Raw genomic sequence first — 22,508 nt, 5'->3', positions numbered from 1 at the left:
CAGCCATTTAATGGAATCAGGTCACTGTGGTGTAACTGCCTCTCGTAGCTAATTGCACTCAAGTGAGGAAGACTAGAGAGCTGACTTGCATCTACACCAGACCACAGAGCGCTGAATACAGTCTTTTCTCCCTAACGTGAGTCAGCAGCCACCTGTAGAGAGCCCCACCAAATCTCTGGGCTAAATGCACAGATGTCTTGCTCTCCAGCCCCCCCCTCGCTGGAAAGGTGCATTGCAGCCTGATTAAATCCTTGGCGAGGGCCCAGAAAGATGTGGTCCTCCTCCATCACCACCCTGCAGAGAGGGGGAGAGCGGGACGCCTGCAGGGATGAGTGGGCAGAGGAAACCCCAATCTCTTCCAGGATAAGCAGTGTGACAGGGAAAGTCTTGCTTAAAAGAACAAATAAGAACCTTCTATGACAAATGAGAAAAGTGCCAAAAAGTGATAAGGGTAAGTAACAGTACATTGTATTGTACTGAATCTTTGCAAACAAGAAAAGAAAAAAAAAAAAGAGCATCCCAACACTATACTCCAGAATGTGTTATCTTTTCTACGATCTGGTTGATATTATCTACAGTATTAAGCCACTCGGTTGAAAAATGAATCATCTCTTAGAAATTTAAAAAAAAATTGAAAATAATAAAGCCTTGTTACAAAGGTAACCGTAAATAAATATTTTAAAACTCATTACAAGTTTTTCTGACAAAGAAAAACTTAAATCTATTTAGTACAAGAAGTTCTGTGTTGTTAACCATTTAATTTATGGAAATCTTCAATATCCTCAAGAAGAAGAGAGCGAACTTAGTGGGCTTTACATTGTTAATGTTAAGGAAGATCTTACACAGAAATTATCATCTAAAATCTCTGTGGATCAGTAGTTCCCAACTCTATTTTCCCACCCACATGGTTCCCCAGAATGACTGCCTCTGGATGGAGTGAATATAGCCGGAAAGATTAAACCACCACCAACAATAACAAAAATAACAATCTATATATATAAAACCCTAATCTATATTTATAAAACCCTAATATGCAAATAGACCGAATGGTGGAACAACCAAACAACTGGTCACTATGATGTGTACTGACCACCAGGGGGCACGTGAGGAACATGGCAGACGTTGGTCGCAGTGGGATGGCGGAGCAGGTGAGTGGGGGTGCCAGACCAAGGCAAGGCGCTGGTCGCTATCATCAGGGCGAGCCTCTGATGGTTACTAAAAATTCTTTGCTCTCACATGCCACAGTCCCGCCCAGCGCTCGCAATTGCTGCTGGCGCTGTCTCTGTTCACACCTGCTGCTGACAATGGCCCCGCTTACACTCGCTGCCGGCACCTGGCACCGGTACCGATTGCTTGGTGCCATCAGTGGGTTCGAGCAGTGGTTGCTGGACCAGATCACCCCTGAGGGCTTCTCCACCTCCCACTGCTCCTGAGGAGCAATTGCAGCAGCAGCTGCTGCTTGCACCCCTGATGGCACCGGCCCCAATCGTTCCGCACTGTCAGCGAGTGCGAGTGGGGCTGGCACCGTCAGAGCATGGGAGAGGTGGCAACGAGAGCGGGGCTGCCGGCAGACAGGGGACTGGGGCCATGGAGAGAAGGGCTGGGAGGGGTCACGAAGGATGGGCCGAGACCTGCCCCTGTGCCCACCACAGCCTCGCGGCTCACAGTTCCTTTCAAGGTGCACAAATTCGTGCACTGGGCCCCTAGTTCTATATAATAAAAGGGTAATTGCAAATCAACTGAACGGCGGAACAACCGGTCACTATGATGTGCACTGACCACCAGGGGGCAGACACTCAACACAGGAGCTGCCCCCTGGTGGTCAGTGCACTCCCACAGGGGGAATGCCACTCAGCCACAGGCCAGGCTCACAGCTGGGAGTGCAGTGGCCTGCCTCCATGGCGGAGCTAAGGATGTCCAACTGACATGCTCCCCATGGGGAGCGGTCCTAAGCTGTCAGTCAGACATCCCCCAAGGGCTCCTGAACTGAGAAAGGGCGCTGGCCAGGCTGAGGAACGCCCACCCCCAAGTGCACAAATGTTGTACACCAGGCCTCTAGTAACAACAATAAAATCTAGGTATACAGAGTTCATTTTTTGAGCTTCCACAATGATCCATCTTCCATCTGGTCAGTCATGCCTCTAACAAGAATATACTGATTGCCTAATATGTGTCTAAAGTCAGGTTAAATACATCTGTGACAGTTGTGGAGGCCTGTTTCTAAATGTTTAATAGTCTCACATTCACAGAATAAAACTTGGCTTGCTACTCAAAATGTTTAGAATAACATATCACCCTATCTTTCTAATAGGAATTATCCTGATCTTCTCCAAAGAGTTCCTTAGGCAAAGTAAAAGAGCATGCATGTTTGGCTGGCTACTTTAATCTGAGATGACAACTTATTTACACTTATTTACAACTTATTTACACTTAATTTCACTAAATTTCAACCTAGCTGTCATATATAGTGAGAGCCAATCCCAGGCCACCTCCTCTGTCTGTAGTCCAGATGTAGACAACCTCACTGACCACAGTGTTCATAATCTGAGAAAGTAGTTTCTTACTATATAATATGTATGTATATTCTTTTTTTCTCTACACATTGCCTTTACTATTTAACATAAGATGCATTAATAGCAGTTAACCTTGTACCTTGGCATTTAAGTGACAGGACAACACATGAGGAGTGTCAGTTAAACATACAAAAAATGTCCAAAGTGGTATGGACGTTGTGTACCCTGTTTTGGCCAAATCACTGGCATGTTTTGATACCATGAGAATCAGAAGCATTGTTTATAACTCACTTTATTTGAAAATTAAATATACTTTTGTCCAGTCTTATTGAGGCATTCCTGACAAGTAAAATGTGATATTTTTAAGGTGTACCAAGCAATGATACATATACATTTTGAAATGATTACCACAATCAAGTTAACATATCCGTCACCTCACATTATTACCATTGTGTGTGTGGGGGTGTATGTGTGTGTGGGGTGTGTGTGTGTGTTTGTGTGTGTTTGTGTGTGTGTGTGTGTGTGTGTGTGTGTGTGTGTGGTAAAAACACTTCAGATCTACTCTTTTAGCCAATTTCAAGTATGCAATATAGTATTTTACTATACTTTTCAAAGGAATGTATGGATATCAGTCATTAAGCTTACAAGGGGCAGACTGCTGAATTATGTTTTTAACTTGGTTAAGTTGGGAACTACATTTCCCAGAAACTCCTTCCTTGTACATTTGAGTTGGTCAAAGAGGAAGAGATGTGGAACTTGGGTGGGATTTGGAAGGTGTAAGTGAAGTAATGGCCATGATCTTGCATGATCACCGTGGCTGTATATAGTGACAGAGATGCAGAGTTGTCTGTGGACACACATGTGGCCTTATTCTCCTCTGCTGTGCACCCTGACCGTAATCCTGACTGCTGGCCCTAGACCTACTAACAGATACTTGGCTGTGGACTACTAAGGTAGCTGACAGAAGCAATAGCTTCCCATACACCTCTCCCCAGGCTCCCTTTGCATGGATCTACGTTGAGAGCTGGACTGGCTTGGCTTCTTAAAATTCCAAGGACGTTTAGACTTTTCTACCTATTCGAGTGTTTTCAAAAACTGGTTAGTGACTCTAAATTCCAAACTTCCCCTGCTAGTCCTCTAATTCCTAGCTTTTTCCACTCTGGGTTAGGTTGAATTCCTATGATCTACCCCTCATTCCCAAAGGCTGTTTCTCTAACTGAATCTGGATTGATACAGAATGAATTCCTTTGCAGTTATGCAGAATTTAAGGATGAGGTCTGTGGTATTAAACAGAGAATTTTCTAAGACAACAAATAGATGTAATTTCATAATTTTCATGTGCTGTGGCTTACTTTTTCTGATTTTGTTTTCTGGGTAAATATTCTCAATAATTATTTTCTCTTAGTGCACTTATTTAGCACAAAATCAATAAATGAAGAAAGCTTATAAATTCTAAATGTGTTCCAAACTCAAAAGCTTGTGCATTTCTGCCCTAGCCGGTTTGGATCTATGGATAGAGTGCCAGCCTGCAGACTGAAGGGTCCCGGGTTAGATTCCAGTCAAGAGCATATGCCGGGTTTGGGGTTCCATCCCCAGTGTGTATGGGGGGGCGGTGGGGTGTGCAGGAGGCAGCGGATCAATGATTCTCTCTCATCTTTGATGTTTCTCTCTTCTTCTCCCTTCCTCTCTGAAATCAATAAAAATATATATTTTTAAAAAAATTGTGTATTTCCCAAGTAGGCATTCGATGCTAGTAGACATTTCAAGAGATTCCAGAACTGGGGAAAAGTACACAATTGCCTGTTTCACTTTCACAGGAGAGAAGCTGAGTATGTCCAGAGAACAGCCTTCCCACCTTCAAACCGGTGGCCCCTGCAAATACCTGGTCTTAAACATCAGCTGGAATCGCAGGGTCTCTTTCCTTTCATTTTTAAACCCTTTTACTTGTTCTTGGTCATGTCTTTCATTACTTTCAATGACACCCTACTAGTTCAGCAACATCCTCAGTCAGTCCTTCTGTGAAAATGCACTTTGACCCTCATCAGCAAGTGGCTTCTCAAGGCCTCCAGGCCATTTCCATCTTTGACAGCATAATATGCAGGCCCCTCAGGCGTGATTATCCTGGCAAACTCACAAGTCAGCCTCCTCCAAAGCCCCCTCTTTCACTGGCCTCTCCCAGTGCTGTCGGGTGCTATCCCAATCCAACCACCAGGCGAAGCTTCCAAATAAGAGCAGCATGGAAGATGTGCCACATGGAGAGTCCGTTGGCACCAGGATCTGTATCTAAGCTCCATAGTGCTGGCTCATCTGAGAGGCGAAGCAAATATTTATCTAAAATGTCAATTTAGGAAATTTCTCCTAAAAACTGTGTATTTTATAAAAAGTCATTGATGAGCTTGGCCGGTTTGGCTCAGTGGATAGAGCATCGGCCTGTGGATTGAAGGGCCCTAGGTTCGATCCCAGTCAAGAGCATGTGCCTGAGTTGAAGATTCAATCCCGCCAGGGCATGTGTGAGAGGCAATCAGTCAATGCATCTCTCTTACATCCATGTTTCTCTCTCCGTGTCTCTCTCCCTCCCTTCTACTCTCTCTAGAAACCAATGAAAAAAATATCCTTGGGTGAGAATTAACCAAAAATAATTAAATAAAAGTCATTGATGATTCTTTCTTTCCAATTTGAATTCATTGCGACGCAATATAAGAGTACTTGCTGTCCATTCTCTATACAAAGAGAATTAGGTTCAGAGTAGGCAATGGAAGTCTTTTGTAGATATATAATATTACAGATACATTTTCCTTTCTACTATTATTTAGAAACTTCAGTTGGTGGTTAGTTTTTTAACAAATATTTATTGAAGGGGCTTCATATGCACAGGGAATTTAAATGCTTAATCTCTAGCCTTTAAATATTTATTAGATATACGTGCCTCAGTACCTACCTACCTATATTTCTGAACTATTTCAAAGAATAAGGTAAGATGAGAGCAAATGAGATGAGATACAGGAGAGCTGAATTCTATAATTCAGGCAATAATATATATATTATAATGAAATAAATATCTACATATCGATAGTTGAAATCCTAGCCCTCAAAGGTGATATTAGTAGCTGGAGCCTTTGGGAAACGCTTAAGTCATGAGGTTGGAAACCTAGTTCTTCATTAAAGGGGCTTCGGGGTGACCCCTAGCTCCACGTGAAGATACAAGAAGTCTGGGGCTTGGAAAGAGCCCCTGCCTGACCACTGCCTGGTCATTTTAGCACCTTGACCTTGGACTTTATTCCTGGGCATTAAAGGTACAGTGCCAGGGCATGCCAAGATATCAGAAGCAGAGCACACAAATGTCTCCTAATTACAGGTGCAAGTTACAGTACTATATCCTATTACCTCATCACTCCTGACAATACCTCGGCCCCAACATCCACAACCTGCCCATCACCCATCAGACAAATGGTGGGTATGGTGTTGTAACAGGAACAGGCGGAAAGTGGGAGATACGTTTATTCTGTGTACCCAGACAAAGAGTTCAGGATGAACACCATTCTCCTTTACCGATGGACATTTTGAAAAAGCCTTGCTGTACCGTATTCTGTATACCTTGTCGATCAGAAGCACACATTATCACACAAGTTATTCTAAACCCCCCTGGACTTTCATTTCCCTTCATTCATCCTAGAAACCAAAGGCCAATGACCACGCTAGGGCCACCCAGCACGGAGACCAATAGTAACTGCCTCCCCTGCTCTGATGTTTACAAAGGGCTTTCTGTTTATTTGGGGTGGGGGAGGGAGGGAGGAACAGAAAGGGCACCCACGTGTGCGACTTCAAAACTGAGGGATTATGGAAAAGTCTTATGTAATGTCTCCAAGTTTAAGTTCCCCAACTGCAACCATAAAATTAGAAAAATCAAACCTTTTGCTGCCTACCCCAGTGGATTGCTTTATCAACAAGATAATCCTTGTACTTGAACCCTGAGCGAGCCATTTAGAGTTGCCAAAGATAAAAATTAACACACTTCCCTAAAGCTGTTCTATTTCATAATTAAACTCTAATCCAAACGTAAGGAAAACAATGCAAACATTTGAGTCAAAAACTAAAAATATTTTTACTAATTTTTTTTTTGCTTTTTTCATTCATTGTTTTTTTTTCATAAAGTGCATTTTGCATTATAAAAATCAACACAGGTTATGGAAAACCATTTTCATTATTTTATATAGTACTGAAAATGAACATGACACTATGATAGTTTATATATTCCATTTCCTCTCTCTTTATAGCCTATTTCATTTTCTCTCAAACTGTTATTATTACCATGGCACCCAAGTTTGAGATATGCAGCTCCCTTAGGAGGTCAGGTATACATGTTCTCTATACGCAAATAAATCAGTTGGGGGGCTATTGGGGTAACGTTGCCAGTGCTCCCCACAGGACACTATGCAAGCTGCATTTGTGATATCCCTCAGGACAACAGGCCCAGATTCAAAAATCCTAAGTTTAAGAGGGTGTTCATGTTTCTGATACCTTTTAAAAAAATTTTTTTATGATTATTTAAGAGAGAGAAAAGGAGAGGAATAGAGAAATAGAAACATTGATGATAGAGAAACAGGGTTCAGCTGCCTCCCGCACTTTCCTTACTGGGGAGCAACCCAGGCATGTGCCCTGAATGGGAATCAAACCGTGATCTCCTGGTTCCTAGGTCAATGCTCAACCACTGAGCCATGCTGGCTAGGCTTTGGTTCTGATATTTAATATGAAAAGCTACTGATAAATCACTAAAGACAAAGTGATAGCTAGTCTGTCTCTCTCTCTCTCTCTCTCTCTGTCTCTCTCTCTCTCACCAACTTTCTATCTCTATTTCTCCTGAAAAGCTCTGAGAAGCAGAAGCAAACTAGGAACGCTTAGTAACTGAAAACACCTTCCTGATTGTGGAGCACTGTACGCTAAGATCTGTGCTCTGGAACATTATAACCCCGCAGACATCTCATTCACGCAACATTAAATTCACTTTTTCTGAAAGCAAGATAGGTGACCTTCCTGAAGGTCGCAACTGAAGTAAAATTCATACCCCTTAAAGGAAGATGGACAGGACAATGGAAGGTTCTTTTGATTACGTGTATAACCAAAATAGAAACCATGTGTTATGCTATTCAGCAATTGCTTAGTCACTTTAGGTGACATTTTTTGAAATTATGGATTATAGACAATAATAAAAAGTATGTATTTATGATAATTTATAAGGTATGATGTGGTTTTGTTGATGGCTACACTAACAGTACATTGGTGAAAGTCCTGGACAAGTAGCTCAGTTGGTTAGAGCATTGTCCCCATACACCAAGGTTGTGGGTTTGATCCCTGTCAGGGAACGTACCAATGAAGGCATGAATAAGTGGAAAAACAAACCTACCTCTCTCTCTCTCTCTCTCTCTCTCTCTCTCAAATCAACCAATAATTTTTTTAAAAAATAGTATATAGCTAAATAGTGTATAGCTGAAGCAATGCCATATCAAGTCTTGGTGGTCTCGGTAATTCACTTTCTCTTTTTGAAAAAATGTTTTACAAATACAAGAAGGTTGACAATATCTATAAATTGTGTGTTTGAAGTCTCTCTCTTCCTTTGATTCTATCTCTGGTTAACAAAGCCTATTAAAATAACACTACGATTCTGTCTTCTCTGTGAGGCTGGTATGCTTCTCAGAGTTAGGTTTGTTACAATAATCCTCAGCATCTAGAAGAACGCATTATACATAGAAATTCAATATATACTTATTAATTGGGCTGAACCATCACCCCATCCTAAACCTGCCTAATATGGGCGCTGGAAGGGTTGTTCATTGCTAAACAAGCTCAGATAGCATTGCATTCTCATTACACAATATTGGGTAGAACCACCTGCAGTAACTAAATGTTTGCCTGAATTAAAGAATATTAATTTCTTGGGGCTCCACATGTTAGAGGGTCTAGTTGCAGTTAGCATAATCCTAGTTCTCTATTATGGCTTCCAAACCTTCATTCCTCCAGGCCTATGTAAAAATACTCATTGAGTTTATGTTAAGGAAAATAATCATCTCGTTCTCAGCCTATTGCACTCGCATTTACTGATTTCTTGGTCATTTTTCTACTCTAAAGGAAGACTTTGGCCTATGGGACTCATGTCTATCCCATGTTCCACCATCATTCTGTTTTATTTTGATATTTACCTGGATGACCTAGCCAACATTTTAATCTTAGAGTCTATGGACTTATTCAAATCCAGTTAACTTCAGTTCCATGTCCCATTACCAATTCGTACCCAGGGACACCCTTCTCATTCTGTCACCATCTAGAATGGCACCACGGCTGACATTTTAAACTCCTATATGACTCTCTGACTATAACCTCTGTGCCTTTTTCGCCCTATTCTTCCCACCTTTGCCATATCATAATCACTAGCACCGAGTCTTGATCTTCCTTCTCAATCCTCCCTGAATTATTAAAGGTTTCCCGAAGCCTTTGTGAAATGTATACACTTATACTTTCCACAAGCACATCTCCAGTCACACTTGTCTCTTCAGTTCCAGATTCTTAATTCAGTTGGCACTGGACTCCAAGTAGCTCCTGCAAAGGTGTCTCGAATTTGATGAGTCTAGTTTCAAACCTATTCCTCAGTCCATAATGACACTCTATTTTGGGTGCTTACACCAATGACCATCCCGTCATCAAAGTAAAAAACTTGATATGTACTTGAGTCAGTTTTCTCTCGATCTAGCCAAGAAATGTGGGACAAGGCTCTGTAGTGGCAGAGCCTTCCAAACCCAGTCTCAGCCATCCGAGGCGCTTCCCAACTTCTAATGGGATCGACGTCTCAGCCCACTTTGGCCGGTTAGCACCACGGCACTGTGCCACAGCAGACCCGTGGAAACCTCTGCCTATTTTAGTGGGATTTTCCTCGGCTGCTATGGTAGCTCTGTTACTCGTCTGATCAATTATTCAGGACCTAAATCCTAAACTCTTCAGGGGACATTCAGAGCCTTCATGTTGTGGCTCCTACCTGTGCGTAAGACCTTTTTCTTTCCCTTTTTCATAAAAATATATTGTTACTGATTTCAGAGAGGAAGGGAGAGGGAGAGGGAGAGAGAAAGATCAATGATGAGAGAGAATCACTGATCAGCTGTCTCCTGCATGCCCCACACTGGGGATCAACTGACCCCCCAACCCAGGCAAGTGCCCTGAGCAGGAATTGAACCGTGATCTCCTGGTTCATAGGTTAACACTCAACCACTGAGCCACGCCAGCTGGGCTCCTTTTTAAAAAAATCATGTTTGATATTGACTTTATTGCAAGTGTCTTCCATCCTCTCTTCCCTTTGCCCACCTCCACCCATCTCTGCCTCCCCCTACCTTACTATTGTCCGTGTCCATGCAGTAGACATACATGTTATTTAACTGATCCCTTCACCTTCTTGCCTACATCTAGCTTCCCAACACAATAACCTACCTGCAATTCCCTAAGTGGCTGATTTTTTGACACCTGTATGCCTTTTCTCCTATTGTTTTCACTCCTTGAAGTATTCTTTCCTGACTTGTTTCTGCCCTCCAAGATTTAGTTCTATTACTATAGAAAGCTTTCTCAAATTTCCTTTAAGCTCTTTTTTTCCTTGGTTCCAGAGATTTCTGTGCTTAATTCAAGGAAAGCAGTTTGGGAAACCTATTTTAACTTATACCTGTTTCTTCGCCATTGCGCAGGGAAGCTAATTAAGAGCAGGTGTTACCTTTCATTTAAATGCTGTGGCTCCTACCTGTGCATAAGTTCCTATACTTCTGTCTACTTGAATGTCACAGTCTATTCGCAGTATGTGAAATTTCCTACAAAGTAATTGTGGGTTTTGCTTTATAAATTTAGGTCATGTCATTTAGTGCATACAGACTCATAATTTCTAAATGACCTCTTTTGGTCATAATATTTTTATATAATGACTGTGGCCCAGCGCATAAATTAGTGTACACTGAAAGGAAATTAATTAGAAGAAATATTTTAATATTGCTATTCACCCTTTCTCTATAATGGAAGTGTCACCAAATCCACAATCGACAATGACAGATCAAAACACACACGTGAGATTGGTGCCAGTGAGAGCTTTGTAAGTATAGCACATGCGTAAGTAAACTTAGCCATATATATATATACATACACACACACACACACACACACTAGAGGCCCCACGCACAAAAATTTGTGCACTCGGGGGGGGGGGTCCCCTCAGCCTGGCCTGTGCCCTCTCACAGTCTGGGACCCCTTGGGGGATGTCCACCTGCTGGCTTAGGCCTGCTCCTTGGGGGATCGGGCCTAAGCTGGCAGTCAGACATCCTTAGCGCTGCTGAGGAGGCAGGAGAGGCTTCCGCCACCACCGAAGTGCTGGCAGCCACCAACCTGGCTTGTGGCTGAGCAGAGCTCCCCCTGTGGGAGTGCACTGACCACCAAGGGGCAGCTCCTGCATTGAGCATCTGCCCCCTGGTGGTCAGTGTGTGTCAAAGTGACCAGTCATTCCCAGTGGTTCTGCTGTTAGGGTCAGTTTGCATATTACCCTTTTACTATATAGGATAGAGGCCTGGTGCACGGGTGGAGGCCGGCTGGTTTGCCCTGAAGGGTGTCCTGGATCAGGGTGGGGGTCCTGCTGGGGTGCCTGGCCAGCCTGAGTGAGGGGCTGATGGCTGTTTGCAGGCTGGTCAAGATCCCCAGAGGGAACCCTCACCCCATGGAGGTTTGGCCAGTCTGGGTCAGGGGCTGAGGACCATTTTCAGGCTGGCCACAGCCCCTTCAGGGTGGGAGGCCCTACTGGGGTGCCTGGCCAGCCTGGGTGAGGGACTGATGGCTGTTTCCAGGCTGGCCACGGCCGTAGGCTAGAAGCAGGTATCTGAGATTTATCTATCTTCTAAAATTGAAACTTTGTAGCCTTGAGTGGAGCTCAGGGCCGGCAGGAAGCTTGGCCTCCTCCATTGCCAGGGATAACCCAAGCCTCCTGCTCGCTCCAGCTATGTGGCTGCCTCCATCTTAGTTGGGCTAATTTGCATATTCGCTCCTGATTGGCTGGTGGGCGTGGCTTGTGGGTGTAGCAGAGGTACAGTCAATTTGCATGTTTCTCTTTTCTTAGATTAGATAGAATAAACTTGCTGAATTAGACCTGCTTTCTGATTTAGCTAAACTCTTTCCAGGCCAGTGAAGCACCCCAACTTCTCTTTCAGGTAATTGTCAGCAACACAGAATTAATTATCAACACGAAGCAGATTATTATTATACATCATGCAAGGAAAACAAAGGGTAAAATATTTAACTGCAGCAGTGTTTGACTATATCCTGTACAATGAGAAAAGCTGAAGTCATTTTCAAAGTTCACCGTTTCTTACTTCTCTTCAGTCGAGTCAAGGTTCTAAGCTTTCTAAATCTCCGTTTTCTGACTAAAGAAAATAAGATTCCACTGAGTCTCCTATCTACCTACTCCAGGACTTCTGTGAGGATCAAATGAGATGAGGCACAGGAAAAAGCTTCACAGACATTTGGTTAAAGTGTGAATGTTTTCAACTGTATTCCTGGGCTGAAGAAACCGCAAGGAGGCTAGTCGCTAGGGAGAGGAAACCGGGTGTTGCTATGTGACATTATTACCCAGAGCCCACAGCGACTGTTTCCGGGCTGGGATGGGCTGTGGCCCACATTTTGCACCATGGGGTCTTGGCAGTGTTGGCTGCAATTTGGTGGTGTGTTGCTCCAGGGTGGTGGCAGGGCCTGTGCCCCACTTGGGGGCAGCTGAGTGTTGGTTTGTCGGCTCCAGGTCTATGGTGCCAGCCATGCACATCATGGCAGCTCCTGCGTTGAGTGTCTGCCCCCTGGTGGTCAGTGTGCATCATAGCTACTGTCAGAGGGTCAGACACTTAGAATATAGCCTTTTATATAGAGAGATAATTCTCTCCTATGTATTGTCTTGAAGTTAGTATTATCAACACCTGCTCTTCTTGTTAAGACTAATCTAATTTTGCATTTCATCAACAACTATTCTGGCTTAATTTTTAGATGTTCATTTGTAACCTTTACAGAGCAACAATTAAAATGATTTTGCTTTTCAAGTCAATTCTGATTTACTAACTTAATTAATTTATGATAGTTTTATTGGTTCTTGCTTCTATCATCTTACTTAATGCTTTCTGTGTTGATACTATGTTTCTACTACTGCCATTATTACTTTTTTGGTGTATGGTTACTTTGGTTGGATTTTATTGCTTTTCATAATATAAAGTGTAGAAATTCTACTTTTATTTTATCACTGTTTCAAATTTCCACCTGAATGTGCTCTTATATTAGTAATGTAGATACACAATGAGAGATAAAGTTGAGAATGTAGGTTTGGGATGTATCATGAAAACTCAGTTGAAAAGTTTACACTTAATTGTAAAGAGTCGACAAAAGAATTTTTGAGGAGTGCAATGTGGTTAGAGATAAGCTGTAAAACATCAATTAGACAGCACTGTGTAGGATGAACGAAAGTGAAATGAAAACACAAGCTGCAGATATAAGTTACAAGGAAGTGCTTTTGTAATTAAAGAAAGGTGCTGAGAAGGAATGAAGATTATAGACTTCATAGAGACTGATGTCAAATTGGGTGTGATGTGCAAATAAAACAACAGAACATATTGGATGTGGTATGTTACTAGTTGACTGGAAAAATTATGCTGGCATTTATAATAAGACTTTTTGATGACTGGCTTTGTTAGAAGATGATCTGTTTTGGACATGATAGAGGACAAGTAAGTACCTAATACTCCACTGTGCAAACGCAAAGTTTAGGAGAAGGAGTAGAAATGGAGCAGAAGATGGGTGAGTCGGCCATTGTTGCTAGTTGAAGCCATGGGAGCCCATGAATCTTAAGGAAGAGTGCTAGAGAATATCTGAGACAGAATCTGAGTATCCAAGTGGTTACCTCATTATCTCTCAGCATTTTTTTAAGTCTACTTGTTGACCACTAGGGCTGGGGCTCTGCAGATTTTATATTGGTTGTTGGTAGTACGCTAAGTTCCACATATTTGTGAATTTTCTAGTTTCCTTGTGTAATTAATTTCTAATTTCATACAACTGTGGTTGGAAGATACATGGTATAATTTCAATCTTCTTAAGTTTGTTAAGACCTGTTTTGTGACCTAATGTATGTCCATCCTGGAGATGTTCTGTTTGCTTAGGAAGAATGTGTCTTCTGCTGCTGTTGGATGGAATGTTCTACATATTTCTGTTTGGTCTAAAGTGTAGTTCAAGTCCAGTGTTTCCTTATTGATTTTCTGTCGAGATGACTTATCCATGGTTGAAACTGAGATATTGAAGTCCCCTACTATTACTGTATTGTTGTCTATTTCTCCCTTCATATCTGTTAGTATTTTGCTTAATATATCTAGGTGCTATAATTACATTTTAATCTTAAGCAACTGCACTTGCAAATTATAGACAATTAGCAAAACTACTGACATTAAAAAAAATCTGTCATTTAAAGATATCTGACATGAAGCATCTACCAAAAGACTAAATTTAACTCCAGAACGGCATAATATGTTATTTAAAGTTTGTGTATATTTTTCTTAAACTATCTTATTAGAGACTTATATTTCGAATTCTCTGGTGTGTTTTCTCAGTCCTCAATTAATTCCATTGAGTGTTTTAAAATAAAGTCTTTTTATTAAACCACTAGAGGCCCAGTGCAGGAATTTGTGCACGGGTGGGGTCCACCCGCCTGGCAGGTGATCGGGTCCAATGGGGGCCAGCAGGCTGGGGAGGGATTTAGTGAGGGCTCCAGGGCATGTCCGGCCCTCTTGTCCAGTCCTGTTGGGTCGGACCCCAGCAACAAGCTAACCTACTGGTCGGAGTGTCTGCCCCCTGGTGGTTAGTGTGTATCTTAGCGACTGTCAAGCAGTCAACCAATGGGACACTTAGCATATTATACTTTTACCAGAGGTCAGGTGCATGAAATTTGTGCACTGGGGGTGGGGTCCCTCAGCCCAGCCTACCCCTTCTCAAAGTCCGGGAGCCCTTGGGGGCTCTCCAACTGATGGCTTAGACCTGTTCCCCACAGGGAGTGGGCCTACGCCAGCAGTTGGACATCTTTAGCACTGCCACAGAGGTGGGAGAAGCTCCTGTCACCGCCCCTGTACTTGCGAGCCATGAGCCCAGCTTCTGGCTGAGTGGCACTCCCTCTGTGGAAGCGCACTGACCACCAGGGGGCAGCTCCTGCATTGAACGTCTGCCTCCTGGTGGTCAATATGTTTCATAGCGACCGGTTGTTCTGCCATCGGGCCAAAACTGGCTCTCTGACATCCCCCAAGGGGTCCTGGATTGCAAGAGGGCGCAGGCCCGACCAAGGGACCCCACCAGTGCATGATCAGGGCCGGGAGGGACAGGGGAGGTTGGCCAGCCGGGGAGGGAACACGGGAGGGCTCCAGGGCATGCCCAGCCTGTCTCGCTCAGTCCCAATTGACTGGACCCCAGCAGCAAGCTAACCTACCAGTCGGAGTGTCTGCCCCCTGGTAGTCAGTGCATGTCATAGCGACTGGTCAACCGGTCGACTATCTACCCCAGGGGTGGGCAAACTTTTTGACTCGAGGGCCACAATGGGTTCTTAAACTGGACCAGAGGGCCGGAACAAAAGCATGGATGGAGTGTTTGTGTGAACTAATATAAATTCAAAGTAAATATCATTACATAAAAGGGTACGGTCTTTTTTTTTTTTAGTTTTATTCATTTCAAACGGGCCAGATCCGGCCTGCGGGCCGTAGTTTGCCCATGGCTGGTCTACCCGCTAGTGGTTAGTGCACGTCACAGTAAGCAGTTGCGTGGCCTTAGCATATCATTAACACATTATGCTTTGATTGGTTGAACGGACGACTGGGCACTTAGCATATTAGGCTTTTATTGTATAGGATTAAATAGGATTCCTTTAGATGACCCAAAATTGTGATGAATTCTTTAGCACAGAAGGGACACCCCGGGACAGTAACATCACATATATATATATATATAAATATGCCTAATGAGACTTGTTTTCCTGTGGCAATGGTTTATATCACACAATTTACAAATTGTCATCTCACCCAATTTCTAAACAGGGGCTAGAACAGGTTTTCTATGAAGAATCACATTGTCTTTCAACTCTTTAATACTGATAACTGATCCTAATCATAAACAGTGTCACTAATGATGAGATACATCAATCTCTAAACTCTGCATGTTCAAACTGTGTGCTTCTAGTCACATAAGATGAATGCATAACCTGCAGCTAGCCGAGCACTGGTAAGAGACAGTTTCACATAAATGCAAGGTTGTTTGAGAAGCAGTACTGAGCTCTTCTGCAGCACCCTTTAACTGCTAGAGAGCAGTAGCCAGTTTAACCACTTTCACCAGAGGGAACAGACTGGAGAGAGCAATTCTCACGTCTCATCAGGGAGAGAGAGGGAGTGAGAAAGAGTCGGCTTCTGCACCGCGTGAGGCTTCGCCGACGCGTGGGGCCGGCGCAGAATGGACGGTGTGTCTGAAACGCTGCTGCTTTTAGCCAGTATCGTGCATGTTGACATCAGAGTGACCAGATAAGGATATGGTCACCATTTATCCATTCAGTTATTCAGGATTCACCGAGTGCCTCCCTTGTACCAGGCACAGCTCTGAGCTTTTAGGATTCAGAGAATATGACAGAAAACTCTCCTGTCCTCACAGAGAAGAGGAACTATAATAGCAGGAATTAGTAGAACAATACTGTGTCTTTTAGAATGTACCATAAGTGCATTTTAGAAAAAAATATAAACAAGTAAGAATTAATGAAAAAACAAGTCCAGACAGAGACTGGAGCTAAGAGGAAAAGCAACGTGAGAGCGTGCGATGTGCCAAGGCACCTGCAGAATGGGAAGACGGAGACGGCTTCTGGGTGGGGAAATACAGGCCTCAGTGCCCGAGGGGCCAGGCGTACAGGGTGTTTCTTTGTCTCTCTCCTGCTGGCCATACTTTGCCATTTCACTAATTATTATTGTTCCATTAACGTGGTGCAATGCTGGTCAGTAAGTGATGACTGGGATCCCCCTGTGTTCTCAGCACCAGTACGACTGGAAAATGTGGCTGAATTCAAACAAATAATCCTACTGCTGTGATAGAACATAAGGCAGGGAACGATGCTGGTCAGTAAATGACCGGAGCCTTCTTGTTTTGAGGCGTGCACGTGAGTCTAGGCTCTTCCAGCCTTTTGTACATCACATACCTGAGATTCAGTGCCTGAAGTTCCAGAAGCTCCTCCAAGAGGCGGCTTCCTCTACTGCCACTAGGTGGCACCAGTTATTTTCATATTTTTTGGCCAAAAAAGAAAACAAAACCTTTTCTATCTAACGGCTATATTTTAAATGGGAGGATGTTACCTAGCACCAGTATTAATAAAAGTATTGTTATTTCATTAATAATTTTCTTGGAGAGATCAGAGCTAGCATTAAAGACAGTATGTTCATTCACTCACATAGTTGTTTATTCAATGTGTATCTGGCCCAAATAATCTTTTTTAAAAATATAGTAGCAATGTCTTTGGAAAATGAAAAGAAAAAAATTCATGGAGTATATTAAGTATATATATTAATAGAATATATAAATATCAGGATCAAAAATAACTGATAAAAATCTATTATGATGCTACAGATAGCTTTAAAAATTTTGCAGGAAATAGTTTTAATAAAAGTCTGGTAGAATTCTTTATTTTTTAGAAGCAACTTATCATGCACCTCTCTAAAGAGGTAATTTTTTAAATAAACTGAGAAACAAGGTATTTATGATTGCAATTAAGTATAAAAATGATTACAAAATGTAAAATAGGATAGGAATCACTTAAATATATCTATATTACTTAATCATATCTATATACAAGTTTAATATGGATAGCTTTATAAAGCTTAAACATTCAGATCTGAAAAGATACTTTTTATCACATGATGTACCTGTTTCTAAGTAGTAAGTGCAATTAAAACATATGCAAAATGTTTCTAAAGAAAAAGCGCGTAAAATATTCTCATTTTCCCAAAAAGTGGTTGGTAAACATTCAAATTATGTTTACTGGGTGGAGGGGGTCAAGGGGGGTGAAAAAGGGGACATCTTTAATACTTTAAAAATACAGATAAATTTAGACAAAAGAAATTAAATGTAACTATCCTCACATTTCCCCTTAAAAATATAAAAATGGCTCTGGAATAAATACAACCTATACTTTTAAATCAGTAGCTTTCACCATAAAATAAAGTACAGTAACAAAACGAGTGCATATCAAATGCACTGAAAAGTACACTGTGCTGTGTGAACATGTTCTAATTACTTCAGAGGGAAAATTACGTGTTTATTAAGCTAACAGGTCTATTGTTACATTGTAAACATCTCTGCTACCAGGATGAAAAATGAGTGCCTCCTACCAGCTGCTACTTGGGCTGGCCCCACATTGCCTTCATTCTAAACCAGTAAAAAGATAACACTCACTTTCAGGTCTTCCAGAGTTTTTTGCCTCATGGCAACGAGATTTCTGTGTATCTTTTCTTCCTCGTCCAACCTCTCTTCACAGGCTACTTTCTCATGTATGAGATGATCATAAATAGCTTGTATATGTTTCTTTTTAAATCTCACAGATGCATGTTTCTCCCTATTAAGAAAGCATTGCAATTACCAGTAATCAATTTACATTTTATTTTTAAATTATACTTATACATTTTAACAGACAAAATATTGAAAAAATCTTAGAACTGAAGGGCTTTGAAAAAATTCCCTGGTCCCTTCTATAACCTCCATGGAGCTCTAAGTGATCCAGGTGCAAGGAAAGTTCTGGAGAAATTGAGTGGGTTCTCTGGGATGTTGACCCACCATGCCTCTGTTTTGTTGACATTACCCTTCCTCCATGCAGCATGAAACTCCAAAGATACATTTAATTTTTTAAATCCTTACCTGAGGATATGACTTCTTATTGGTTTCTGGACAGAAAGGAAGGGGAGAAGAAGAAGAAGAGAAGGGGAAGGGAATGGGGAAGAGGACGGGGAGAGAAGAGGAGAGAAGAGGAGAGAAAAGTGAGAGAAACATCCATCAATCGTCTCCCGTGTGCGTTGACCGGGTACAGGATGACGCTCCAACCAATGGAGCCATATATTAAAATAGCCCAATGAGATGAAAGGACCTAACTCCATGTAGAAGAGGTTCACAATCACTAACTGTAACCAAGGAGTCATGTTCTCACAGTTGCTGCCAACGAATGAGCACCTGGTGCTGAGCTGCTGCATCAACTCACCTGCAGCTCACCTCACCCACGGCCTTCTGGCACATAAGAGCCTCCCCCTATTGCTTAAGCTGGTGTGCGAGTGTGTGTGTGTGTGTATGTGTGTGTACGCGCGCGCATGTATGCATGAACATGTATGTGTGTATTTTGTCATATGCACCGAAGTACATCATGACAAAGCGATAGACTGATCTTTATGGTGAAATCAGTACTCATGTATAATGCAATGCTAGTAGAATAAGCATCAGAAAGTGCTTAAAACAATACTGCAGACAATCAGTATGCTTTAGAATGAATTCCCCGAGCTGGGCAGCAATGAGACTTTGCTAATGCCGTGTTGGCCTTCTCTATTTAAATCTGAGTAATATCCCTAAGGGTGACCAGTGCGTGTTCCTTCAACAGCCCCCAAGCCCTGTCCTCGATGTGTTACAGAGTAGGGAATGAGAACCCGGAAGAGCAAATGAAGACTATGTGAGCGCTGAGTGGAGTCTACGCATACACCAAGGTTCTCAGAGCACCACTGCTCGCAGCCACAGGCTCTCCTAAGCCTGGTCCGTGGGGGGCGTGCAGGGGGCAGCCTATCCATGTTGCGCTCTCACATCCATGTTTCTCTCTTCCTTTCCCTTCCTCTCTCTCCCATACGCACATGCAGAATCAATTTGGTGCAACCAGTTAGAAATGAGGGGACTGGGTGAGAGGCTTCTGAATAAAGCACAGGAGGTTTTGTAGAATACCTATTTCTAAACTCTTCCTTCAAAACTTGTTTAAAAAGTGTGTGCACAACCATGTATTAACCATGTCATCTAAATGAGAAATACTAAAGTTCGTGGGAAGGTTTATTAAGTTCATAAGAAATAAAAGTTGTTATACTTGCAAAAAGAGAAGCATTTGCAGTGATTCAAATTGAAATAAACATGAGGGAGCAATGAAAAATAAAAGCAGTTTATGATTTTGTTTTTAAGTCAAAATAATCAAATAGCACATGTATATTCCACATCAAACTATGATAGAAAATATGGATTGTTTAAAATAGGAATGATCTGTTTTATAAACAATATATTAAACATGTAATATTTTGATACAATTTAAGAACTTACCTCAAAATGTCCAGCAGCTCACTTAAAATTATCTTTGCCTTTTCTCTTTCTTCTACTTCCTTATTCAATGTAGCTATTTTATCTTGATAAAAAGCTGTTTTATTTTTAGCTGCCTCTATTTCACCAAAAATTATTGAGTGTTTTACCTGGAAAAAAATATTCAGAGATGTTTTATGTTAAATTCTTGCAATTTAGGGGCACAATTACGTTTGGCCGCATGAACAATGAAAGGCAAATAGCAACATTTTATCAATAAAAGCAGTAACTGCCCTGGCGGGCTCAGTTGGTTGGGCATCGTCCCGTGCACCGGGGCTGCAGGTCCTGTTCCTGGTCAGGGCACAGGCCTGTGTCATGGGCTCGGCTTCCCCTGAGGGGGGAGGGGGTGTGCAGGGGGCAGACTATCAATGTTGCGTTCTCACATCAATGTTTCTCTCTCTCTTCCTCTCTCTCACATAAGCACATGCAGAACCAATTTAGTCAACCAGTTAGAAATGAGGGGCATCCGTCTAAAATGAAATGTGCTTGAATAGTTTTCATTGGCATAAAGTGTAAATTGAAATTCTTTGCATATTAAATTTCTTACCTCAGTTTCTGTTAGTGCTTCTTGGGTTTTCTTCCCCTTCATTTGCAATTTTTCCTTTGTTCTTTCCACATTTGTTTTAACATCTTCTCTCTTTGCAATGATATCACCTAGTCTCTGGGAGACATTCAGAAATTAAGATGTGGAGCATTTACAATCCAATTATCCTGGTTTAGGTCAAATAGTTCTCAAGCGACATTCTAGTAACAACAATGTGTATTTTGATATAGAGGGAAAGGAGCACCACACATGAATTACGAAAACATACTACGATACCCACAATCCCAATATTCAAATTGAATTACCTGAGAAAACCAAACCATATCAATTTTAGCTAAGTAACAAACACTAATAAATTCACATAGAAATGACAAATATTCATCACAATATTTAAAATCTTTTAAGCAAAAGTAAAACTCCAAATACAAATCCTATATAATAAAAGCTAATCTGCAAATCAACAGAACAATGGAACAACTGGTTGCTATAATGGGCACTGACCACCAGGGGGCAGATGCTCAACACAGGAGTTGACCCCTGGTGTTCAGTACACTCCAGAGTGCCGCTCAGCCAGAAGTTGGGCTCATGGTTGGTAAGCACAGCAGTGATGGTAGGAGTCTCTCCCCTTTCTGTGGCAGCACTAAGGATGTCTGAGGGCTTCTGGACTGTGAGAGGGCACAGGTCAGGCTGAGGGCCCCCTCCCCACCCCGCCCCCAAAGTGCACAAATTTTATGCACCGGGCCTCTAGTAATCAATAATCATTAAAGAAAATGTATAAAAAAACTCATTCTTCCCAAAGGTTTATGCTAAATACAAGTACTTATAATTTATAACTATTAAGACATACTAAAAACAAAAATAATTGACTACAAGAAGATATAAAACAATGGCTATCCTATCTAATAAAAGACAAAAAGTGTAATTGACCGTACCTTCTTTACGCTTCCCATTGGCTAATCAGGGCAATATGCAAATTAACCGCCAACAAAGATGGCGGCCAGCAGCCACGCAGCTGAAATGAGCAGGAGGCTTGCTTGCTCCAGTGATGGAGGAAGCCAAGGTTCTCTGCCTGCCGCAGCCTGGCTCTGAGCTCCAAAAGCAACAAAGTTTCAATTATAGAAGCTAAACAAAACCCAGAGCAGGCTGTGGCCTCAGAGCTGGAGCGAGCAAGAGCCAGCTCTCAGCTCCAGTGATGGCAACAAAGTTTCAATTATAGAAGGTAAATAAATCCCAGAATAAAAAAAAAAAAAGGAAAAAAGGAGAGGCTGGAAGCTTCAGTCACCGGCCAGCCTGAAAACAGCCCTCAGCCTCTCACCCAGACTGGCCAGGCACCCCAATGGGGACCACCACCCTAAAGGGGGTGTGGCCAGCCTGAAAACAGCCATTAACGCCTCATCCAAGCTGGCCAGGCACCCCAGTGGGAACCCCCACCCTGAAGGGGGCGTGACCAGCTGCAAACAGCCACCAGCCCCTCACTCAGGCTGGCCAGGCACCCAAGCGGGACCCCCACCCTGATCCGGGACACCCTTCAGGGCAAACAAGCTGGCCCCCACCTGTGCACCAGGCCTCAATCCTATCTAGTAAAAGGGTAATATGCAAACTGACCCTAACAACAGAAAGACTGGGAATGACTGGTCACTATGACACACACTGACCACCAGGGGGCAGATGCTCAATGCAGGAGCTGCCCTCTGGTGGTCAGTGAGCTCCCACATGGAGGAGCTCTGCTCAGCCACAAGCCAGGCTGATGGCTGCCAGTACAGCGGTGGTGGTGGGAGCCTCTCCTGCCTCCTCAGCAGTGGTAAGGATATCTGACTGCAGCTTAGGTCTGCTCCCCGCTGGCAAGTGGACATCTCCCGAGGGCTGCTGGGCTACCAGAGGGATATCTGATCGCCATCTTAGGCCCAATCCCCCGGGGAGCAGGCCTAAGCCAGCAGGTGGTCATACCCCAAGGGGTCCCAGACTGCGAGAGGGCACAGGCCGGGCTGAGGGACCCCCTCCCCCCGAGTGCACAATTTTTTGTGCACCGGGCCTCT

The 22,508-nt window shown here is 42.8% G+C and overlaps 1 protein-coding gene across 1 annotated transcript in view; it reads right to left on the bottom strand.

The window, feature by feature from the left end:
- Window positions 1-22,508, bottom strand: part of CCDC178 (coiled-coil domain containing 178) — a 231,522-nt gene that overhangs the window by 142,511 nt on the left and 66,503 nt on the right. Inside the window, exons 16-18 of the mRNA XM_070419519.1 lie at window positions 20,476-20,589; window positions 19,893-20,038; window positions 18,012-18,171 (exon numbers count right to left, since the gene is read on the bottom strand). Of these exons, the coding sequence (XP_070275620.1) occupies window positions 18,012-18,171; window positions 19,893-20,038; window positions 20,476-20,589 (420 nt within the window). The remainder of the gene's footprint in view (window positions 1-18,011; window positions 18,172-19,892; window positions 20,039-20,475; window positions 20,590-22,508) is intronic.

This window comes from Myotis yumanensis, unplaced genomic scaffold, assembly GCF_028538775.1.
Source record: "Myotis yumanensis isolate MYYU_CA2020_CCGP unplaced genomic scaffold, mMyoYum1.0.hap1 SCAF_7, whole genome shotgun sequence".
NCBI classification, from domain to species: Eukaryota; Metazoa; Chordata; class Mammalia; order Chiroptera; family Vespertilionidae; genus Myotis; species Myotis yumanensis.
This window is presented reverse-complemented; position numbering and strand designations above follow the sequence as displayed.